Raw genomic sequence first — 20,252 nt, forward strand, 5'->3', positions numbered from 1 at the left:
CGTCACAGCGGCAGCACACTTCCGGTGGATCTTCAAAACAAGAGCCATCCTTTCACATCTAAATTCACATTCTGCAAAAAAAGAAAGAAACAAGAGGTAAACCAGTGTTGCTGACAAATTACTAGAAAATATTTAATTTAATAAAACGTCTATTACTACAACATAATTTATAGCAACTCTGATGAGGTGTGTGTCGCTGCAGACATATACTGACATTATCATGCGGATCTGCGTTTGAAAGACAAGATCTCCTTTTGTATACGTATTCACCATGAACTTGTGCACTTCCGCACTGTAAACACAAGAGGGCACTAAACAATTATTCTGCACGTCTACTGTCAGCTTCACATTACACTTATTTATTGTAATAGGTCACTGGGTTTCTCACTGGTCAATTTCTGTCATATTCATTATTATTTGCTCATGAAACATAATAATAATAATATTTTAAACCTATTGCTAAAAACAGACTCATACATATCAACCGATATCATCTTGCTTACTTAGTGCTCCACTTTACAAGAAGGGCCAGAGCTCTACCTGCTGTGAAGACTGCAGTCTTTTGGAGTGAAAGGGACACTCCTGAAGACCTTCTATGACTCTGTGGTGGCATCAGTCATTCTGTACGGTGTGGTCTGCTGGAACAGCAGCATCACTGAGAGGGAGAGGAAGAAGCTGGACAGAGTCATCAGGAAGTCCAGCTCTGTCCTGGGGCTGCTCTCTGGACTCAGTGCAGGAGGTGGGTGACAGGAGGGTCCTGGCAAAACTGACATCCATGCTGGACAATGAGTCCCACCCGCTGCAGGACACCCTATCAGCACTGCAGAGCAACTTCAGTGGGAGACTGCTCCACCCTCGGTGTGTGAAGGAGAGATACAGAAGGTCTTTCCTTCCTGCTGCTGTCAGACTGTATAATAAACACTTTTGATAGGTGCAATATTCACACACCACAGTGTACAATAAATTATTTATTTAGTTTTTTGCACTATGTACAGTTTTCTTACACACCACGTCTACCTCCACTCACCTGTGCAATAACTGTTAATATGTATACTGTTTTTTTTATTCTATTCTATTTTATATTTTATTGGTAGTTTATTTTATCATGTATATATCTTTTCTAACTTATCTTTTGCTGTGTGTATCTGCTGTTGCAAAAACGCAATTTCCCCATTGTGGGACTAATAAAGGTATTCTTAATTCTTAATTATTTGTCCTGCTTGCAGCAGTGCTATAATTGACAAAAGGACAAAAAGACACTATTGAAGGGCTTTATGGAGGAGTGACAAACATGGGTCTGGAGAGGACAGAGGAAGTTGTTGTTTTGGATCCATTCAAACTGAAAGTGAAGAGTTGTATTTATTATTTATTATCTATACTACTATCGGTACTTTACCAAAGTATGTTAACTTTCTCAGTGTTTGAACGTTTTGTCTATTTAAGTAAATCTGGCTCCCACGTTCTGTTTTCTTTTTAATTGCAGCCATCTTTCACCACTTTAACCCGCCCAGTGTTTTATTGTTGTTGTCTTGACAATGAAAGGATCAAACCTGCACTGAACTGACCAATCACAGTGCGAGCAGTTACAGACTGACACCGACTCTGACCAATAGGATCGTTCGATAAACTGTGTTTACGCCAGCCCCCCCTTTCCGTACAAGGCGACTGTTTTTGGTGAGTTATGGAAAGTTCATTGAAATCATTTACGAATTTTAAAGCGTTAAATTGAAGAGGTGCCTTCACAGTTTTATTGATGTATACTTGAACGTGTTACAGGAGTGACAACATCCAGCTGACAACGTTTTGTTTCTGTCGTAAAAGCAGTTTCGCAGCTCGCTCCGTAAAGCTTCATTGTTGACGTTAGTTGTTTTGTTGTATGAAGCCTTTTGCGCAATAGGATGGTTCGTCCATTTTAAGCTACGATCAAGTTTTATAACAAACCGAGTCTATTTACCGTTATTATTCAAATAGGCGCGATAAGGCGTTGGATCGTTTTTTTCGTCGACGTAACAAAAGGATTTCAATGGCACTTTTTGTTTCGTGACAAACAGCAGCTTCGTCTGAAGTTGAACAACGCGTACAAAAGTTGTCACTTGTCACGTTTAGTGGCGCTCGACGTTGTTACACTATTCAGTTCGTTTTTTAAGTAATAATTGTGTGTTTTGTGGTCGTTATTACTATTTACTACAACTAATATCGCTTTCCTTCTCGGTATTGAATGAATGGGCTTTATGTGCGCATGCGTGCAGGATCTCAACGTTTATAAACAAGACGTAGTCACATGACGAGAATATCATTTTAAAAAAGCGTCAAACACAACGTTATCGAGTCCATATATGTGGAACAGACTAGTTAAACATATTTATGTGATTGTTATGTTTATTTTTTATAACCGCATTATTACATAAAATAGCGCACAGGAGCTGTGAAAATGTGTCTAAGCTTATGCGTGTTCTAAGGTGATGGCAGCGTTACCTGATGTCACTCATATAGCCCATACATCACCGCTTCTCTGCTCAATTTGCACAACAGCTGATGTAGCACACATGCACATTTATGCACATTTATATGTATATAGCTTCATTTACTTCCATAGTTTATATTTTGTGTACTTATTTGCATCTTTTTTCTCTCCAAATTGCTCTTTTGCAAATTATTCTATTTTCTTAAACCTTTATTGCATTCAGTGCAGCAAAGTAAGAATTTCATTGTACAGGGAAACCAGCTTCTATACTGTGCATATGACAATAAACGCTTTGAATCTTGAATCTTGATAAATAAACGTTTTTCAGTGACTGCACATGATGGTGTGGGAGGTGACTTCAGCTGTGCTGTCAAGTGACCCCAAATATCGCAGTACGCAGGAGCCTCAAGCTGAACAGACAGGTACCTACAGAGCAGCTGTAGATGCTTTTACACTGACAGGGTTTAAATACATGTTATTTTTTTTTCACAAATGTATTTACTTTTTCTATACAAAGTTGCTGAGAAATTTAAGCTACATGAGACTCAATCCAGACCAGCATGCCTCACACCTTCCAGTTGTTGCTTTGGCTTCACTTTCAGGAATGATGACGGACGCAGATGGTGACCAATTGCGTGATCCGCTCCGCTGCAACGAACACTTTCCCTCCTCACCTGGTTTACCAACCAGTGACAGTTACATGGGTGTGTAAACACATGAGACAACACAATGCAAGAGACATTTCTGCACCAACCTTTGTTTAAGGTGCTATTTGTTTCTCCTCACAGATGACCTCCCTGACCTACAGGAAGTTCAAGAGGAGTCAGAAGCACCTCCTGTTTACCAGGTGGAGGCAGGCGTGTCCCACCAGGAGCGACATTCACACATACAAGCACACAACACACAGCCTCCAGACACACACTGGCTGACACAACTGGCACACATTGCCACTGGACCTCAGAGCCCTCTGCTACAGGAGTCTGCTCATAGCAGGTAGGTTTGCTTTGTACTGCCAGCATGAACTAATCTTAATATTAGTGATTTGATCAGTCTAACCCAGATGTCGGATGCATTCTCGACTTTGTGACATCAGGAAAAAGTATAGATTAGCTTCTGACATTTCCAGCTCCTCTTCCATCTGTATCCCGACCACGAGCAGCGATCTACATTCCTATGCTCGGCCTCCTCCTCCTCCTCTTCATAGCAGCACATCATTGTCCCACGCAGGTCAATGCAGGAAACGGCGCCGCAGCAGGGTACAGCCAATTCCATCTGGAATTATTACTCAGTTTTTTTTGGTTGAATGGCTGATGAGGCTTCTTCCTCCCGTTTCCACAGACTAGCAGTGAGTGTGGCTCTGCAGTCTCCACCAAATCTTCCCTGTCTGATGATGAAGACATGGGCTGGAGCTTCTCCTGCCCACCCACTGCCTGGCACTGCTTCCTCAAAGGTAGAAAACATACTTCTTTCTTTACTGTTAAGTCAACATGTTCAAAAATCTGATGAATTTTATAAAATGCTGCTCATCTCTATTTCCAGGAACTCATGTGCGTTTCCACAGTGGCTCGAATGTCGAGTGGCAGGACATTGAGGACTTGGAGTCCAGTAAGGAAGACTCAGCTGATGAGAAGTCCACATTTCTGAGGGTAAACAATCAGCAGACCGCCAACCCTTGGACTCATTCAGGTATATCTCAAACTGGCATCCAAGGATTCACCAAAATAAAAACAACTGCATGGTTCTTTGCAGAGTTATGGTTCAGAGGGTCTACAGCTGGTGGAGCATGCAGAGATAGTATTGTCAGGTGAGGCTATCCTGCAGTTGACCTTTGACCCCGGGGCCTTTGGATGTACCCCTGTGACCGCCCGCTGCCAACTTGATCACCCCTTTTATGTCAAAAACAAAGGTACAAAAGTGTAGTTAAGAAGAAAACACTGAACATGATGAACCACATACTCTGACCTCCTTTACTGTATATCAGGGTGGTCATCATTCTATCCAAGCCTGACTGTGGTGCATCATGGGATACCATGCTATGAAATGGAAGTAGGAGATTTGTGCCTTCCTCCAGGACACAGAGATGCCAAACACACAGATGATTCCCTGGTCTTTGACACATTCAAAAGGTAAAACAGACACATTTTGATTTACAGATGATCAGAGTCCCTTATGAACAATGAAACTATTCGTTTCAGTTCTACTGTTCACTGGATATTAAGAAATCCTTTCCTAAAATGCTTTTTGTGTAACACATTTTAAAGACTATTTTTAGCCTTTTATAACTACATACTGAACAGATTGTCGTCTCTCTCTCATGTTACGTATTTGTTTCTACATTCACCTCAAAACAACAAAACCAGTGGTGGAGGAAGTACTGAAGTTTGGTACTTAAGTAAAAGTACAAATAACCAGCAAAATATATACTCAAGTAAAAGTAGAAGTGCTTCATCAACAATTCTACTTAAGTAAAAGTGCTTACTTTTAAATGTACTTAAAGTATTAAAAGTAAAAGTACTCACACACCGAATATATATATTTGGTTTCCATTGCAAAAAATATATAATCAGGTTAAAATAATCAAAGAAACTCTTAAAATTAAAATTGACAATGTGTAGTTAATTTAAATTTTGCACCCTGAACCAGTTATGAACAGGTCTGTGTGTCATGAGGCAGGCTGTGGGCATCAAGTGAACAGAGAGGCTGGTATTAAAAAAAAAAATTTTACTGTGTAAGTATTTCTGCTGTAGATTAATGTTATGATTCATGTTAATCAGACATTAATGGATGGACTTGTGTTAGCAGACAGTAGCTAACTATTTAGCTAACTGAGCCAGAGCACCGGCATCATGACTGAGGCTCATTATAGAAACACAGCTGGCAGCGTGACACCACCTCCATGCAGAGTCTGACCTTACATCAGTCCATCACTGTGTTCATCAAATGTAACAAGTAACTACAAACACTGTAGAAATGTAGTGGAGTAGAAAGAACAGATAACAGCTGCCACGTGTTATGGAGTAAAAGTATAAAGTATGCACTATTATTTTTACTTAAGTAAAGTATAAATACATAAACAATTACTTAAGTACAGTAACGAAGTACAAATACTTAGTTACTTTCCACCACTGGTTTTGTAAAAGGGTGTGTTTTGCATCGCCATAGCTTCCTCTACAAGCTTGGAAAAGGAGGAGAAAGCAGAGATACTGAGTTGGTTACAAACTCTAACCTCACCACTAGATGCCACTAAAGCCCACATTCAGAACATTTAATAGACAGGGGGAAAGATTACTGCAAATAAAGCATGATTCATGCAGGCACCCACATATGATTAGGACAGCTTAAAAATTACAAACTTATATTAAAGCTGTTTTCCACCACTTCCTACAGTTATGATTTCACTCCTCTGGACTCCTCTGCGGTTTACGTCTTAAGCAGTATGGCCAGGCGGCGGCGTGCTTCCCAGTCCAGTGGGGGGGCCGTTTCTCCAGACAGAGACACATACCAAGGTCCTAAATCATATTCATGCAGTACCTGCAGAAAATGAGCCACTTGAATTACTGGAATTATTAAGCTGTGATTGACAGGTCATGTGAACCTATTTACAACCCACAGACACACATAGACCGAGCCATTCCAACTCCACTCAGCAAAAGCCTGCCAAAATCCATTACCCACAGGGAGGTAACAGTGCCACGCCCACTAAGTGCAAGCGGCCAATGAATGCCTTCATGCTGTTTGCCAAGAAGTTTAGAGTGGAGTACACACAGATGTACCCAGGCAAAGACAACAGGTAGGTGTGCTTAGTGACTGTGGAGCAGTGTCAGTATTGTGTGCATCCGGGTGTGATGTGTGTGTAACTGTGTTGTAGAGCAATCAGTGTCCTCCTTGGTGAGCGGTGGAAGAAAATGCGAAGCGAGGAACGCCGGGTGTTCACCCTACAGGCCAAAGCACTCGCAGATGAACAGAAGAGACTCAACCCAGACTGCTGGAAACGCAAACGAACCAACTCTGTAAGGACACACACACACACACACAGAGAGCTTTGCCAAAAAAACTTTGTACTTCTGTCTGATCCTGCCTCTTTGTCCATCAGGGTTGTCAAGGAAATTAAGGCTGCAGAGAAGAAAAAAGTACAGAGCAGAGGAAGCACACACACACACACACGTAATGAGCAATGACAAGGACAAAGGCTATGCATGACCTTATACTATGCTTATACTATATTTTTTGTCATGACCTCCCAATTTTGTTAGATTCTCTGGAAGCTGCTCTCAAAACTGTCACTTCCCTTTTTAACATTTTTAAGTGCATTAATTTTGTCAATAGGAAATCTATTAGTGTCAAATATGATCTTTTCTTGCTGCAGAGCACCACAGTGTCTTCTGCCAGATGGATATTTTTTTAAACTTAAACACATCACATAAGCAGGTGTGATTTTACAACAATGTGACAGTTCAAAAGAAAAAAGAGAGATTCTGATTGTTTTTAGTTTCTCACCATATGCTTGAAACAGGTGGAAGTTGTGGTGCTGTAGCCTTTTAGCCAAAGTAGAGAATGTAGCTATTTTATCAAAAATATAATGTATATAAAACTATAAGAAATATACAATTTATTTTATTGCCTGTATTACTTGTATTTGAATTCAGTGTTATTGCACAATACAGTATATTTAAACTTTGCTTTTATGTAATTTATCTCATAGTATTTAGTTTTTAAACAGATGCACTCCATTAATTTTTAACAGGGGCCTGGCTTTTAATTCACCCACAACCTTACGTAAGAATAAAGTCTTTATTAGAGACAACTGTGTTTAATTTTACCTTTATTTATTTTAGCAAGAATTTTCCATCAGTGCTGATTAATCAGTATTGCTTATATTTACATTAAAGCTGCCTTGTGAAGTGCTAGATTTAGTGGCACTTTATTTGTTAGGCATGACATAACTTCTGTGCACACATGTTTGTGCATCTTTGTAAACATGCATGAGACAAAAAATATCTATAGTGCTACTAGAGTACTAGGACTCCGCAAGGAACCTTTAAATGGATTTATCATAAAGGTTTTTATTTTGAAATAGGTAAAGGGAGTTGAGTTTCCCTAACATCTGCTTAAGTACAACCAAAGATACATTGTTCTTGGAATAAATGTTGCAGAAATTGTTCATTTGTTGTGCTTTTGTAGCACAAATATCAAGAATTGTTTTCGCCCCCGAAGTGAGCAGAGACTTTTAAAAAATTATTGATTACTTGTCAGCCAGGCCTGAGCAAAACTTATTTTTTCCCATACATTTGCAGGAGGAGGCAAAGCATAGTTTTAGTGTGCAACTTTTTTGGTTTTTAATATCTCTGTGTGCCATAATAATTGTATTGTATCAAATATTTTGTGTGTAATACCAGACAGATAAATGCAGGTGAGGGGTGGTGAAGGTTTATGTAACTCGCAGCTTTATATGAGGCAATTCCAGAAAAAGGTGACTCTGCTCTCACCCTGTCAAATTTATCTCCACCAGGTCAGGCAGGTAGTGCGTACACTGAGAAAATTGAGAAAAAGTTTAGTAGCAGATGGGACAAGATTTGACCATGCTCATATCAACAGTTATTGTGAATATCTGGCTATTAAAGTGGGCTTCATTAGTCATTCAATAGGATGACGAATCTGAGGAAAAACAACAGATTTGTGTATTTGAGGATGTTTGGGATTAACATGCTTTGATAATATGCATAAAGAGCTGAACATTGAGGGATTATACAAGGAGAAAACATGAGCTAGCCATCTACAAACATTTCAAAAGGCAGCAGTCTGGCTTTACACATTACCTGCCAGTCACAGAAGCTTTGTTCACTCATGAAACATACCTGTTAGCAAAACCCAGAGCTGAAAAACCCTGTCTTACGTGCAAGTGAGCAAACCCACTGCAAAAGTTAGGATTTAAGCCGTGTGAGGCTTAATTTGATGAGTATGTAGATTATTATCCATGCAGAGGAGATAAAACATCAAATACCCCAGGGTGGGCACTCATATTCTCACTGCGTAACGAGGTTTATTGCACTATTACACTTTATCTTATGTGACTGCGACAGTATAACGTGTAATGACAAATATTAATATGATAATATAGAAAATATTTTTGGATTTGACTTAATTCTTTTTGCTATCTTTCCTTGGTTTGGAATATTTTTCTTTGTCATGTACAAATTGATCAGGGGAGACAATGCAATACAGTGTACTACAGTGAAAATAAAAGCATGGTCGATCTGTAACCCTGTGTTTTTACTTCATTGATACAAGAAAAGAAAATCTCTGAATATTTCCCTACCAGCCTATTCTGAGCAGGAACACTTCTTCTGTCCCTGAGAATATGACACCTGTGATAAAAATGAGACAAGCAAAGGTTTGAAACAAATCTTTAATCTTGTTGCTTTATACATACTGCACCAGTTTATGGCTGGAGATAAAGGTATAGACATTAAGCTGCTACTGTAATCATAGAGATAAAAAGAGATAACATTCCATTAAAACTATAAACATGATCAATATTTCCAGGCTACAATTATCAAATAGGATCCACACAGTATTATATGTGTAAATGACTAGAAAATCGCCTTTTATAGTAAAATAGAAAATATATAGAGGTATAAACATACAGTAATTTGGCCTTTGAAATATTATTTATGTAGGGATATTTACACAAAATTAGTCTTATTCCAGTTAAAAGTGATCTGAATCAAAATCAGGTCAGTTGCACTTTCCTCTGTGATTAATGCCCTTTTGCATCATGAGCTTGAAACAAATTGCAGGTGCACACTACAGGTACTGCTGTGCAAATAGAGAATTCTAATATTTAAGCAAGAATTGACTTAAAACCTTCAAATGCTGCGCTAAAGCGTTCAAATTCAGCTCTGTTTTCCCTGGTATCAAAGAATGCAACAGGTGGACCCTCCACATCCCCACATAAGAAGCAGCAACATTGTTTGAAAGTGACTCAGGTTGACTGATCTGTCTGACGCAACAAAAACATTTGGACTCTTCTCAGGATAACAACAGTCATAGCAAGTGGCAAAAAGAGAACCTGCAGTGAATGACAGCTCAGCCTCTAAATTATAGTCTCTGCTATTCACAAGTAACTAAGTAGAAACCTTCCAAAAATATCAGTAAGGTATTTTTCTGCAGTGAATAATCTGTGATTTATAACAGAAAGATGGAAAGCTGGATTGATTTTGGTAGGAAAATGTTATATTTTATATCCTATTCTGCTGTATCCCTTCACTGCTACTCTGGCTTCTCACTCAGAAAAATGGATTTTGAGCAGAATACCATTTTTAATCCTAAAATTTCATCTTTTACAAAACCTCTGAGCCTGCTGACATTTTTCTAATGAGTTCTGTGACAGTGGTCACCTTTAAGAAAATAGATAAAAAATAACACATCAATATTTTGGCATATTAGTCACACAGTTGTATCAAAACAGGTTTAAAGTACAAGAAGGTGAATTACAAAAAGGCACTGGGTACCAGAGACCGTGGAGCCAGTGGCAAGGAGACATAAATAAAAACCAGCAGTCATGTTGTTTTTACTAGTGAAGCCTTTGGGTAAATTACACGATAGTTTGAACCCCAAACTCTACTGGTTAATTGTGGAGTGCATAAAATATTGTATGAAAATGGGGTTGTTAGAATTTCCCTTTTTAACGTCATCTTTCATATTTTGTATGTTTTTTCCCCCCTAAATTTAGCACGCATCAAAACCTCCTTCTCTCTCGGGAAGGATGGAATTCATCAGTAAGAGGTCAAGAAAAGAAAGTTTAAGTAAAAGAAATAAATGTAAAGAAAAGATAATAGACAAAAGAAGAATTCAAGGTTGGTCTGTAATCTATGACGTATCCTAAATTTCATGTTTATTTTTGAAGAATCTACTAAATAGGTGTTTGGCATTTGCTGCTGCAGAGTTTTTAGTTTATTGATGGCAGGAACTAATGGCTTAATTAATGATTAATAAATCCTTTACTAATACTTTACACACCAGTAATGAGACTGTCAAACAACATGTTTTTTTCACAGTTCTATTTGGGAGTTTTTACATTTTGCCATCCTTTGGCTGATTAAGAGAAGCCTGGGCATTTTTCACAACCTGGCCTTTCAAAAGACGCATCACTACATCAGTACACTACAAAGGATAAGTATGAGATTTATTCAGTATTACTAAAGCCATCAGCTCACTAATAAACCCAGTACAGAGAGCATAGAGAGTACTTTTTCTGGTGAGAATGATTTAGGGATCAACACCAGAACAGTGTGCTGTGTCTGGTAGATTCTGCAGCTTTGTCTGCTGTTCATGCTAACGCTGAAGTAAAGGTCACTTTTAATGATCTGTCTGAACCTGACAGACGACTTCAGTGTGAAACTTGTACCATTTGTCAAGAGGAAACCCTTTTAAAGGCAGCTGGATGTAGTCAGTTGAGTTTTATTCATGAGCAGTAAGAGAGACTGGATCGCTACAATATGGAAATTTATAAAACAAACACATGTACATAAGAAAACATTAGCATTCTGAGTGGACACAGCTCTGAACCAGAAATCATACCCTCTATCATATGTAAGGTGTTCTTGTGACATGTTTTGGTGTATGTAACATGTTTGTGTGTCTACATGAGTGACTCCAAGCTCTCTGCAATGTTGGTCTGTCCCAGTGGTACAGATCCATTGGTCTCTGGACTCTGCAGGGCTCTCTGGTCCTCCTGGCTGCTCACTAGGCTCAGCACAGCTCGGTACAGATACTGATACTGCTCCTGTGGAGGGAAAGCACATGTTCAAAGCTGCACATGCTTTTAATCTTTTAATGTCAAAACACACCAGCCTTTTTTTAAATGATGCTGATGCTGGTGAATCAAAATTAAGAGTACAGTACATGTGCCAATACTTACTATGTCATTAAATACTCCAGGCCTCATTAGATTGGTCATCCGTGCCACCTGGTAGACATCTATTGCTCCTTCCTCCTCTAGCTGACTGGACAGGGTGATGAGTGCGCAAAACAACCCTGATGTAGCACCACCCAAACTATATAAACACACAGACATAAATACACAGATTTAGAGAACAAACAAAAAATCATTTGATGAGGGATCTTGCCATATTATACTCACAGATCATGCACCACTGTGGGTCCCTGTGTGTGTCTGCTGTGCTCTCTGACTGCGTTGACAAGATCAAAACTGTTTCTGATGGGACTGTCTGGGTTGGGCCAGCAGGGGACACTGTACTGACGCACTTCCAACAAGTAATTGTTCTAGAGGGGCACAAAAAAAACATAAGCCATGACAATGAACAAGCATGCACAAAACACAGGCCTGTGTGTGAGCCTTACCTGTGGAGACTCCACTGTGAAGTCCTGTACCAGAAGTCTGTCCTCATTGGACAGACATATGTGTTCCTCCCCAGAGTACGACACAGTGAAACCATCAAAGCTCACTGGCTGATCTTTACTGGGCCAAAAAACACAACGCTCCCCTTCAACACTCTGAGATGAATAGAAAATGTAAAAGTCAGTATGATAAAATATGTATTGTAGGAATTATGAAGAACGTGTATGTGTGTGTTACCTGATTGTGTGTATCTGGCAGATGTACAACAGTGTGTGTGTTGTGTTCGCAAATCATTCTCCAGAAATCTGCCACCGTGCTGCCCAGGGGAGTCTGGCTCACGATGAACTCCTTACTGTGGTGATGTCCCTGAAAACACCAGCATGTGTTTGTTTATATATTAAAAATGGCAAATGGTCATAAAAAGACTTTTCAGCTGTCTTACCATTACATAGGAGGCATTGATGTAGCCTGTGGAGTTTGTTTCTGAAGCTGTCAGAGAGACCCTAGATCTCTCCACTACACAAAAATAGAGACATGAATTAGTGATACAGTACCCGATAATAGCGAAATTATAACAAGCATCATATAGTCATGCATAGCAATTATCATGTACATAAGCTGCTTTGCCTAGTTAGTGTTCCAGCCCCACTCACCGGGCATCAGAGCTCTGGCTCGGTTCCTCTCAGCATTGCCATCTTTCAGGGCTGTGCTGTAGTCTGCATGCTTCGCTTGACGCTGACTGATTAACTGAAATACAACAAAGAGTTTAAAACATTCAGTGTGTAAGACATGACAAAAACACCTACAAAAAACAGTCTATACAATGAGGAGAAAAGATCATTCCCATACCTTGAATTGTTTGTCCATACGCGTCCTGCCTGTCGCACTGGGGGTCAAAAGGTCAGATACGTAGCTGTGGAGGAGGTCAGAAGTCACCAAGGTGTCCCGGCTCAAGATTGCTTCAACCAAAGCATCATGGATGAATACATACTGCTCCTAGAAGAAAGAGGAAAAGCATAGGCTGAGTGTACTTGTATGCCTTTGTGAAGACCAATGTGTGTTTTAGACCTACAAAAAGCATGCTCTGTGAAAACCTGGCTTTAAAATTCAGGTTACTATGTACAGAACAGGGTACAAAAATGAATAAAAGTGCATTTCTACTTCTTTATACTAAAACTTAATAATTTACTTTATGGAGTCTTGATGCCCTACATACAGGCTTCCCACAGTGTGAATGTGGTAGCAGATTCATGTCCTAAAAAAATGAAATTTCTACTCACCTCTGTCTGAACCAGGAAGTTCCTCTGGGTCCTGACATGCTTTAAGAAGCCAAGAACATTCACCATGCCTTGATCCTGGATCTGCTGCAGCATGCTGTCTATAACTATGTAGGTTCCTGTCCTTCCTACCCCAGCACTGTGACAGACACACATCACAGATTAACACTGCATCCTTTTTGCAAGAAATCTGTCATTCACATACACACACACACACTACCTGCAATGAACCAACACAGGTCCCATTTCCTGTGTCCGGGCCTGAGAGGATGCTGTGATGAAGGACAGGACAGGTAGGGTGTATTCTGGGACACCCATGTCTGGCCACTGGGTGTAGTGGTAATGAAGGACGGTGTGTTCAGCTCTCTTTTGTGATGCCTAGTGGGTGTTGTAGTGTGAACAGACCAAGTTAGATTCAACCCCTATTTTGGACTTTCAGTGTTGTTGTTCTGTATGTGAAAAAGACAGTTGTACCTTATTGGTGGTATCCCTGACAGTGAATGTCCGAAGTGTGTAGTAAGCCAGTGTCTTGGTGTTTTTCAGGGTCACCTGGTATGGGCCATATTCCTCCTGGTTTTCCTCTGGCCAGTACTGGTCACATTTAGTCTGTAGAAAAATAACCAAGATGATGTTCAAAGAGAATCCTGGAAATGTGTGCCAGAGCTGGAATGTACCAGCTTTTTCAGATTTTCATTTGTCAAACTAAATAAATACTTTTTTGGAATCTTGATTCGGAACAACTACTGACATAGACATGGAATACAAACAAGGAAAAAATGCTTTCTTGAATAAAAAAATGTTTGCAACCAGCAAAATTGTTCACCCTTGAGTCATACTAATATGAGAGTATGAGACTCAAAGCTGTGTGCTGTGGTGAAACGGATGTTTCTGTCAGCTCCTACCCGTCCTTTTTCCTTCAAATTAGTGATCATGACAATAACTCCAATGTTCTGCTGCCAGATCATCCTCCAAAAGTCTTCCCTTCCTGCTCTGAGAGGCCCCTGAGCTGCAATGTAGGCCCTTGTTCGCTCATAGCCCTGAAAAAAAACATGTGTTTGCTCACAACCCCCTGAATATACAGTATTGTGTCAACACATGGAGGAACAATACTTACATCAACAAAGTTAGCATTGATGTAGTCCCCACATTTCCCATCTCTGTCCAAACTATTGGAGAGCTTCACTCTACTGTGGTCATCTGTGAGAGGTTAACAGGTAATTAGATCCATTTCTACTAAATTAGATGTCAAATAGTGACTATATTACATTAACAAGGACATACAGGCAAGTATGTTAATGTAACGGTTTTTGCTTTTGTTATCTGGGTGATTGGAGCTGTCAGCGGTGATGCCCATGTCCACTGTGCACACCTGTACCTCCTGAAATGCATCAGAATACACAATACAAAGCGGGTTAATTGCTCAGATAGACACAAGGAGAAGTCACTCTAGGCCACTACACTGAACATTAAATGAGGCTGCTTTTCTCGTGGACATCTAAGATTCGCCCTCTGTTGTAAATTAGGTCTTTATTTTAGGGACTGTGAAATAAATGGAAATTTAGAAAAAGTGCCAATTTTTCCCAAGCTGTAAAAGAAGGAGAATTAGAACAGTAACTGGAGAGGGATGGTAGGTGTCTTACCTCATAGGATTCTTTGACAATCTAATGGTGGGTGGTGAGGATGCAGAAAGCACGACGATGGTGGTTGACATGGTGAGAGGACAGTGGGATAAGGGGACAAGATGACAGACAGACAGACAGACAGACAGACAGGGAGTCAGTGCAGGTACAGGACTTTGGGGTTCAGATACACACAGAGAGGCAGCGCTAAGTGGGAAAAATACTGCTCTCCCCATCTGAGCTGAGGACATTCTGCTTGTAGCTATGTTAGCCATGTTCAAATAATCTAAACTGTAAAACTGTAAAATATCAGGGCTACATGCTTTTACTCAACAGATTACAGTAAAATATTTTATTATTATGGCTGTAGAGAAAGCAAAAAACTTGTTGCAAAATAAGGGAAACACACAAGACAATGGAGTCTGCATGGGAGCAGTATATTTCTCTTAGTCCTATTGGTGTGTTACCAATAGGTATGTTCATGCTAGGGAACAGAGGAGACTATGCCATGCAGATGTGCCTGTTGTTCTAACTGATCCTCAAACCGTTCCCAGTACAGTAACATGTTTTTATATGCTGCTTTGTAAACCTAACCACACACCCTTCCAGCATACTGGTGTGTAACAAATTGTCCATGGGAGTTACACATTATAACCGTGCTAGATGACATTCTCCAAGAACATGATGTTAATAGAGATATGGAAAAGCATTAAAGAGCTATGACAGATGAGGTACTTATACACATGAACCAAAACTTAGTTATCCATCTGCCTAATGTCTTCATATTTAACTGCAATTTCCCCCAGACTCATTTTTCTTAACTCAAATATCATTACAAAAAATCCCACATACCTCAAACTCCTTGGAGAAAGTGCTTGTGCTGTGGAGCTCCATGACATGCTTCACAAACTGCTTCACTGTCAGAGGCTCGTGACCATCTGGAACACAAGGATGAATATTTAACACCACAACTTACAATGCTTCATTCTGCATCTGTAATCTGGCCTCTGGGAAATCTTATGAGTGTGTTACCAGTGGCCAGCAGCAGGGGTGTAGAGGGAGCAGATATGACTTTAGGTGATGCACTATCATCTGGGTAGAAATTAGCAGCCTGGAAACAGTTTCTGTAAAACAAACACATCAGTGACATGCAGAGGTGAAAGTCATACAGACAGACATGCTGTGTTTGTGGTGTTTACCTCCAGTAGATCAGTATGCCCACCAATACCAGCAGACAAAGGATGGTGAGAGTGGAGACCACCGCCAGAGGAACAACTGTCCTCTTCTCCCTCTCTAAACCTTCAACAAGCCCCACCCGAGACTCATGGCTGCTGTTGCTGCCCTCTGAAAGATAGGATGGGTGGTGGTGGTTAAACAGGGCACAGTATGAAAAACACAAGAACTTTAAAATCTAAAATCTGTATATGTATATAAGTCAATAGGATTTACAACGTTAAATGAAATATTAGTAATAATTCATGTCGAAACATATATTTTAGCTGTAATTAAAATCTTATTTTAGTTTTTATTTTATTTAAAAAAAACTCAAATTTTCCTGAGAAAATTTGTCAGATTAAATAAAATCTATATTAATCTATATTAATTTTTAAACTTTTTGTTTTATTAGTTTATTTGCATATATAAAAAGTAAACATGAGTTTATAAATCTGTAGTAATGTAGTGTAATGTAATGTCATTAACTGTAATGAAAGCACTGACAGTCTCTGCAGAAAAAGCTCTTGAAAGATTGACTGCATTAAAACAGAGTGAAATTGCCAATACCATTAATTAGTATTAATTAACTCCTAAAGATAATATAGCTTACATCCAGACAAATGGTTTCCCAACATGGATGTTTTCAGACAGCTGAATATGCCACCGCTCAGAATTGTCTACTAACGTTTTATACACATATTTTTGGACATATAACAAGTCTAATTGTCGCATGCTTTTGACTCTGTTTGGTCTTCAATTGCTAAGGTGCTTGAATGCCCAACAATCTAACTCAAACACTATTGGTTGCCACGAGGATAAAAAAAAGCAACTTGTATTGCAAAGAAGCAGCAGTGGGATTCTAATATTGTTTAAAGTTTACCTTCCATTTGCTCCTCCGCTGCCTTGTTGGCATCTGTAAGTCTGAGGAGAGGGAGAAGGTGCCCCAACACAGGACGTCTCTCAGCAGTAAACAACAACCCATCCACACTTGAGAACTCCTTTAAAAGGTCTCCAGCTGCGGCTGCATCACCACCTGTCCCTCTCTCCTCATTACTGTCTTCTCCTACATATTCTTCACTTTCCAGACTTCCATTGTTTGTGATTTTAGATACTAAGTTATCAAGACCGTTATCCACTTCCTCGTTACCACCTTCATCATGCTCTTCACTGCTGTCAAACACTTGAAACTCCTGACTGCTGTTTCTTTTAGATTCTCTGTTTCTGTATTCAATTCCATCATCATGTTCATTTCCACCTGCTGCTTTGAAGCCTACTTTATCATCATTGCATCCCTTTGGATTTTCTTTGACATCTGCCTCACCATGCTCTCCAGAACCACTGACATCCTCAGCCCCGCTCTGACTCTCACTGTATATAGTCCCTCCTATTACAGTCTCCACTCCTCCTATCTTTGCTGGTTCTTCACCACTCAACTCACTTTCTTCCACATTTGTCACTTTCTCAACACTCATTTTGCTTTGTGTCCCATCTGGAATAAATCTTTCAGTGGCCATTTCAACTCCAATTGATCCAGTTTTGTTTTCAACATTTTCCAGGTTAAAGCTAACAGTTGAGCTTGTTGTAACTGTAGGGGCTTCATGCAGGCTATAACTGGATCCACTGCCCTCTGTTGGACTGTCTGACAAACCCAAGACTGTAGAACCAAACAAAGGTGTGACTGAACTGCCCTTGTGATTGTCTTTATATATATCCCCACTGGTCTCCTCTCCAATGGTGTGATACAGCAAGATGCTTCCATGAGTACTGGGAATAGTTCCATCAACCTGGTTAGCTTTTAATAAGCTGATGGCTCTAGAGTCATAATCAGGCAGTGGGAAAAGAGCTATAGTGGTTAAGTGTTCCTGAGAATCCAAAGTGGTCGAGATTTGAGGGTATATGTCTTCTTGAACTTCCCCCTGAGAAGCAGACACTGCAGGGTTCACAGGATTGGCGAACATTCCACTTAGAGAGTTTGTCAAGCCAGGTGATTTATCAAGGGTTGACTCCTCAACCTTGAGTGAGGGCGTATTTGCTGTAAGAAAATCCACAATTAAAGCTGAACAAAATTATATTTCCTGGACACCAAACTGCAGAAATGTGTCCTTTTAAATCATGCCAGAAAAGATGAAAAAAAAAGATCAACCCCAAGACAGGGTGCATAATCTGTTTGAAGTGGGAAATTCAAACAGATGCAGTCACCAACATCCCCATACAAGAAGAGAGCAAGGAATTTAAAGTTGTTTACTGTCTGACATCATAAATGATGAAGTAGTATTAGGTCTTCAAGATGAAGTGAAGTCAGCATTCTTTAAGAACAGAGAGAAAGAAACACCAGCAGAGTGTGCTGTTGAGCCACAGAAAATAATTTAGCAACAGAGTCCCAAAAGTAGATACTAATGACAGAGCATGAGTGGATTCAAGTAGATTATATTAAACCAGGTAATGTTTGACCTTGTCAAGTTACATGCTGACAGATTTGTGGAAGAAGCACATTTAATTTCAAAGAAGCCACTGATTATCACTCTAATCATCATCACCACCACCTGATTCTAAATGGCCATTACTACCACCATCACCAGCACCAAACTTATTCACATTATTCCACTGTACAAAGTGCCACCCTGATCACAGAGCACAGCGGTGATTAGCCTCACAGCAGTAGGCCATTGAAGGAGAGAGGCAAACACATTCACCGCAATTAAGTCCAGCTGTCTGCCCACCATGGAAGAACATGTATTTATACTACTCTGCTGCTCATTTAAATTCCTCATGGAGAAAATTCACAGCTGCTTTTAACAGGAAGTGATTTTTATTTTTTGCTCATCTTACCATTAAACATAGGCTGCGTGGTGTGCATCAACACTTTGAGGAGTGAGGAGGTGGTGATGGATTTGTAGACCGAATCTGCAAGCGTGTTGCTGGGAGTCGCCGTCTTTTCTGTGATCCAGATTGAGGAGGGGGTGTAGGAAACTGAAAGGGTTTTTGGTGGAGGTTTGTTGACAGGGGCAATGCTGTCTTCAAAGGGCAACAGGGGGTCTTTGACCACTTTATTAGTACCTGCAGACAAAACATGCAAAAAGATATGATGTAACATGTCATATAATTATACAAATGAAGAAAACAAAACCAATTCTCACAATAATTACAACTTCAGATGTAACTTAAATGTTTAAAATGCATATGTTAAATCTAGAGAGCACAGGTTTCAGCTTAAATTTGAAATTCATGGAGTCCGTCTTCAAGTCTTGCAAGTGTCCAGCAGGATAAAAATCCTCTGCTGTTACCTATTAAAATGATGAAATTTCTCCCTGGCACTGCAATAAAAGATGTAACAGCAGTAGCAATCCAAGATGCTTATGCAAAAAAAGGAAAAAGAAAAGAAAAAAAAGACGGTCAAAAACAGAAATAGCTTTTCAAATCAGACCTGGCACCACAGCCGCAGATGCTGTTGTAGGAGGGTTGATGGTTTCCAGTGGAGAGCTTTTGACTGTGTCTTCATAGAAAATATCTGTGACTTGGATGTGAGTGAACGGGTCCAACTGGGAAGAAGGGAGGCCATTTTCACCAGCTTGGTCTGGTGAATCAACAGACTTTGACTGCAAGTCAAACATAGTGGACAAAACACACGTGACCAAACATTAGACAGAGTAGGTATTTAGGATCCACAGCAAGCAGCACTTTGTTTGATCATTCAATAATGAATAAAAACACGACATACCTGTGCTAACACTGACAATGATGCCTCCTCTGTGATTTGCCGCCGCACTGCTGGCATAGAGGTTGTTCGAGCAACAGGAAACAGGAAGCCTGGTTGCTCAGTTATCTCAGTTACCCAGATTGCACCATTGCGGTCAAATCCTGCATTTGTGTAGGGCCTCTGTGTTGGATCATCCAGATCCCCCTCAATCCGGTTTTTATCTATTTCATCAGGATTAGATCTGTTCCAGTCTGGTTTCTTGTGCACCTTCTGGTTCAGTCGGGTCTTTTGTAGAACTACAGAGTCAGAGGGAGTCTTTGGAGTGGGATGAGTACTGACTTGGACTGAGGGGTTCTGAGTCACTTGAGTTTGGTCTACAGGCTGATTCTGGTGGTGTGTTGGTTGGTTCTGGTAAACTTTTGTCTGTTCCACTGGGACCTCCTCCACTGGGCTGTGGTCCTCTGGAGCTAAATCTACCTGATTCTGGTCTTCTGGCTTCTCCCATTTGGATATAAAAGAGACCTAAATAAAGAATAAAAGCAAATGTGTGGTGCTTTTCATGCTTTCATCTTCTTATTAAAATCAGTGAGGAAGAGGTAGCATTACAGTTTCTTTTGTA

General features: G+C 40.0%; 2 protein-coding genes across 6 annotated transcripts in view; one reads left to right on the top strand and one right to left on the bottom strand.

The window, feature by feature from the left end:
- The first annotated feature begins 1,618 nt into the window (after positions 1-1,618).
- Positions 1,619-7,265, top strand: LOC114445472 (HMG box-containing protein 1-like). Of its 5 annotated transcripts, none has more exons than XM_028420565.1 (13): positions 1,619-1,674; positions 2,793-2,886; positions 3,067-3,168; positions 3,253-3,457; positions 3,558-3,720; positions 3,803-3,914; positions 4,004-4,110; positions 4,214-4,370; positions 4,446-4,590; positions 5,852-5,970; positions 6,077-6,254; positions 6,333-6,474; positions 6,558-7,265. In XM_028420565.1, the coding sequence occupies exons 2-13, from the start codon at positions 2,802-2,804 to the stop codon at positions 6,573-6,575; spliced, it is 1,533 nt and encodes a 510-aa protein (XP_028276366.1). In that variant the 5' UTR covers positions 1,619-1,674; positions 2,793-2,801; the 3' UTR covers positions 6,576-7,265. The 5 variants fall into 5 exon arrangements, with proteins under 5 accessions (XP_028276366.1, XP_028276373.1, XP_028276359.1 ...); XM_028420572.1 differs by lacking the exon at positions 1,619-1,674 and adding an exon at positions 1,715-1,733; XM_028420558.1 differs by lacking the exon at positions 1,619-1,674 and having other exon boundaries at positions 2,697-2,886.
- A 3,597-nt stretch (positions 7,266-10,862) lies between these two features.
- Positions 10,863-20,252, bottom strand: part of ptprz1b (protein tyrosine phosphatase receptor type Z1b) — a 51,056-nt gene continuing 41,666 nt past the window's right edge. The window contains exons 12-32 of the mRNA XM_028420452.1: positions 19,655-20,155; positions 19,361-19,532; positions 18,766-18,993; positions 15,921-16,065; positions 15,754-15,845; positions 15,574-15,659; positions 14,743-14,763; positions 14,384-14,480; positions 14,217-14,299; positions 14,005-14,139; positions 13,577-13,708; positions 13,323-13,480; positions 13,106-13,241; positions 12,675-12,821; positions 12,479-12,572; positions 12,268-12,341; positions 12,063-12,191; positions 11,828-11,980; positions 11,607-11,749; positions 11,385-11,520; positions 10,863-11,249 (exon numbers count right to left, since the gene is read on the bottom strand). Of these exons, the coding sequence (XP_028276253.1) occupies positions 11,106-11,249; positions 11,385-11,520; positions 11,607-11,749; positions 11,828-11,980; positions 12,063-12,191; positions 12,268-12,341; positions 12,479-12,572; positions 12,675-12,821; positions 13,106-13,241; positions 13,323-13,480; positions 13,577-13,708; positions 14,005-14,139; positions 14,217-14,299; positions 14,384-14,480; positions 14,743-14,763; positions 15,574-15,659; positions 15,754-15,845; positions 15,921-16,065; positions 18,766-18,993; positions 19,361-19,532; positions 19,655-20,155 (3,006 nt within the window). The 3' untranslated portion in view covers positions 10,863-11,105. The remainder of the gene's footprint in view (positions 11,250-11,384; positions 11,521-11,606; positions 11,750-11,827; positions 11,981-12,062; positions 12,192-12,267; positions 12,342-12,478; positions 12,573-12,674; positions 12,822-13,105; positions 13,242-13,322; positions 13,481-13,576; positions 13,709-14,004; positions 14,140-14,216; positions 14,300-14,383; positions 14,481-14,742; positions 14,764-15,573; positions 15,660-15,753; positions 15,846-15,920; positions 16,066-18,765; positions 18,994-19,360; positions 19,533-19,654; positions 20,156-20,252) is intronic.

This window comes from Parambassis ranga, chromosome 2, assembly GCF_900634625.1.
Source record: "Parambassis ranga chromosome 2, fParRan2.1, whole genome shotgun sequence".
Lineage (NCBI taxonomy): Eukaryota > Metazoa > Chordata > Actinopteri > Ambassidae > Parambassis > Parambassis ranga.

Coding starts and splice junctions, on each gene's coding strand:
- LOC114445472 (XM_028420565.1), top strand. CDS start 2,802: ATGATGGTGTGGGAGGTGACTTCAGCTGTGCTGTCAAGTGACCCCAAA. Junction 3,458..3,557: donor CAGGAGTCTGCTCATAGCAG/GTAGGTTTGCTT, acceptor TTGTGACATCAG/GAAAAAGTATAGATTAGCTT. Junction 6,255..6,332: donor TACCCAGGCAAAGACAACAG/GTAGGTGTGCTT, acceptor ACTGTGTTGTAG/AGCAATCAGTGTCCTCCTTG.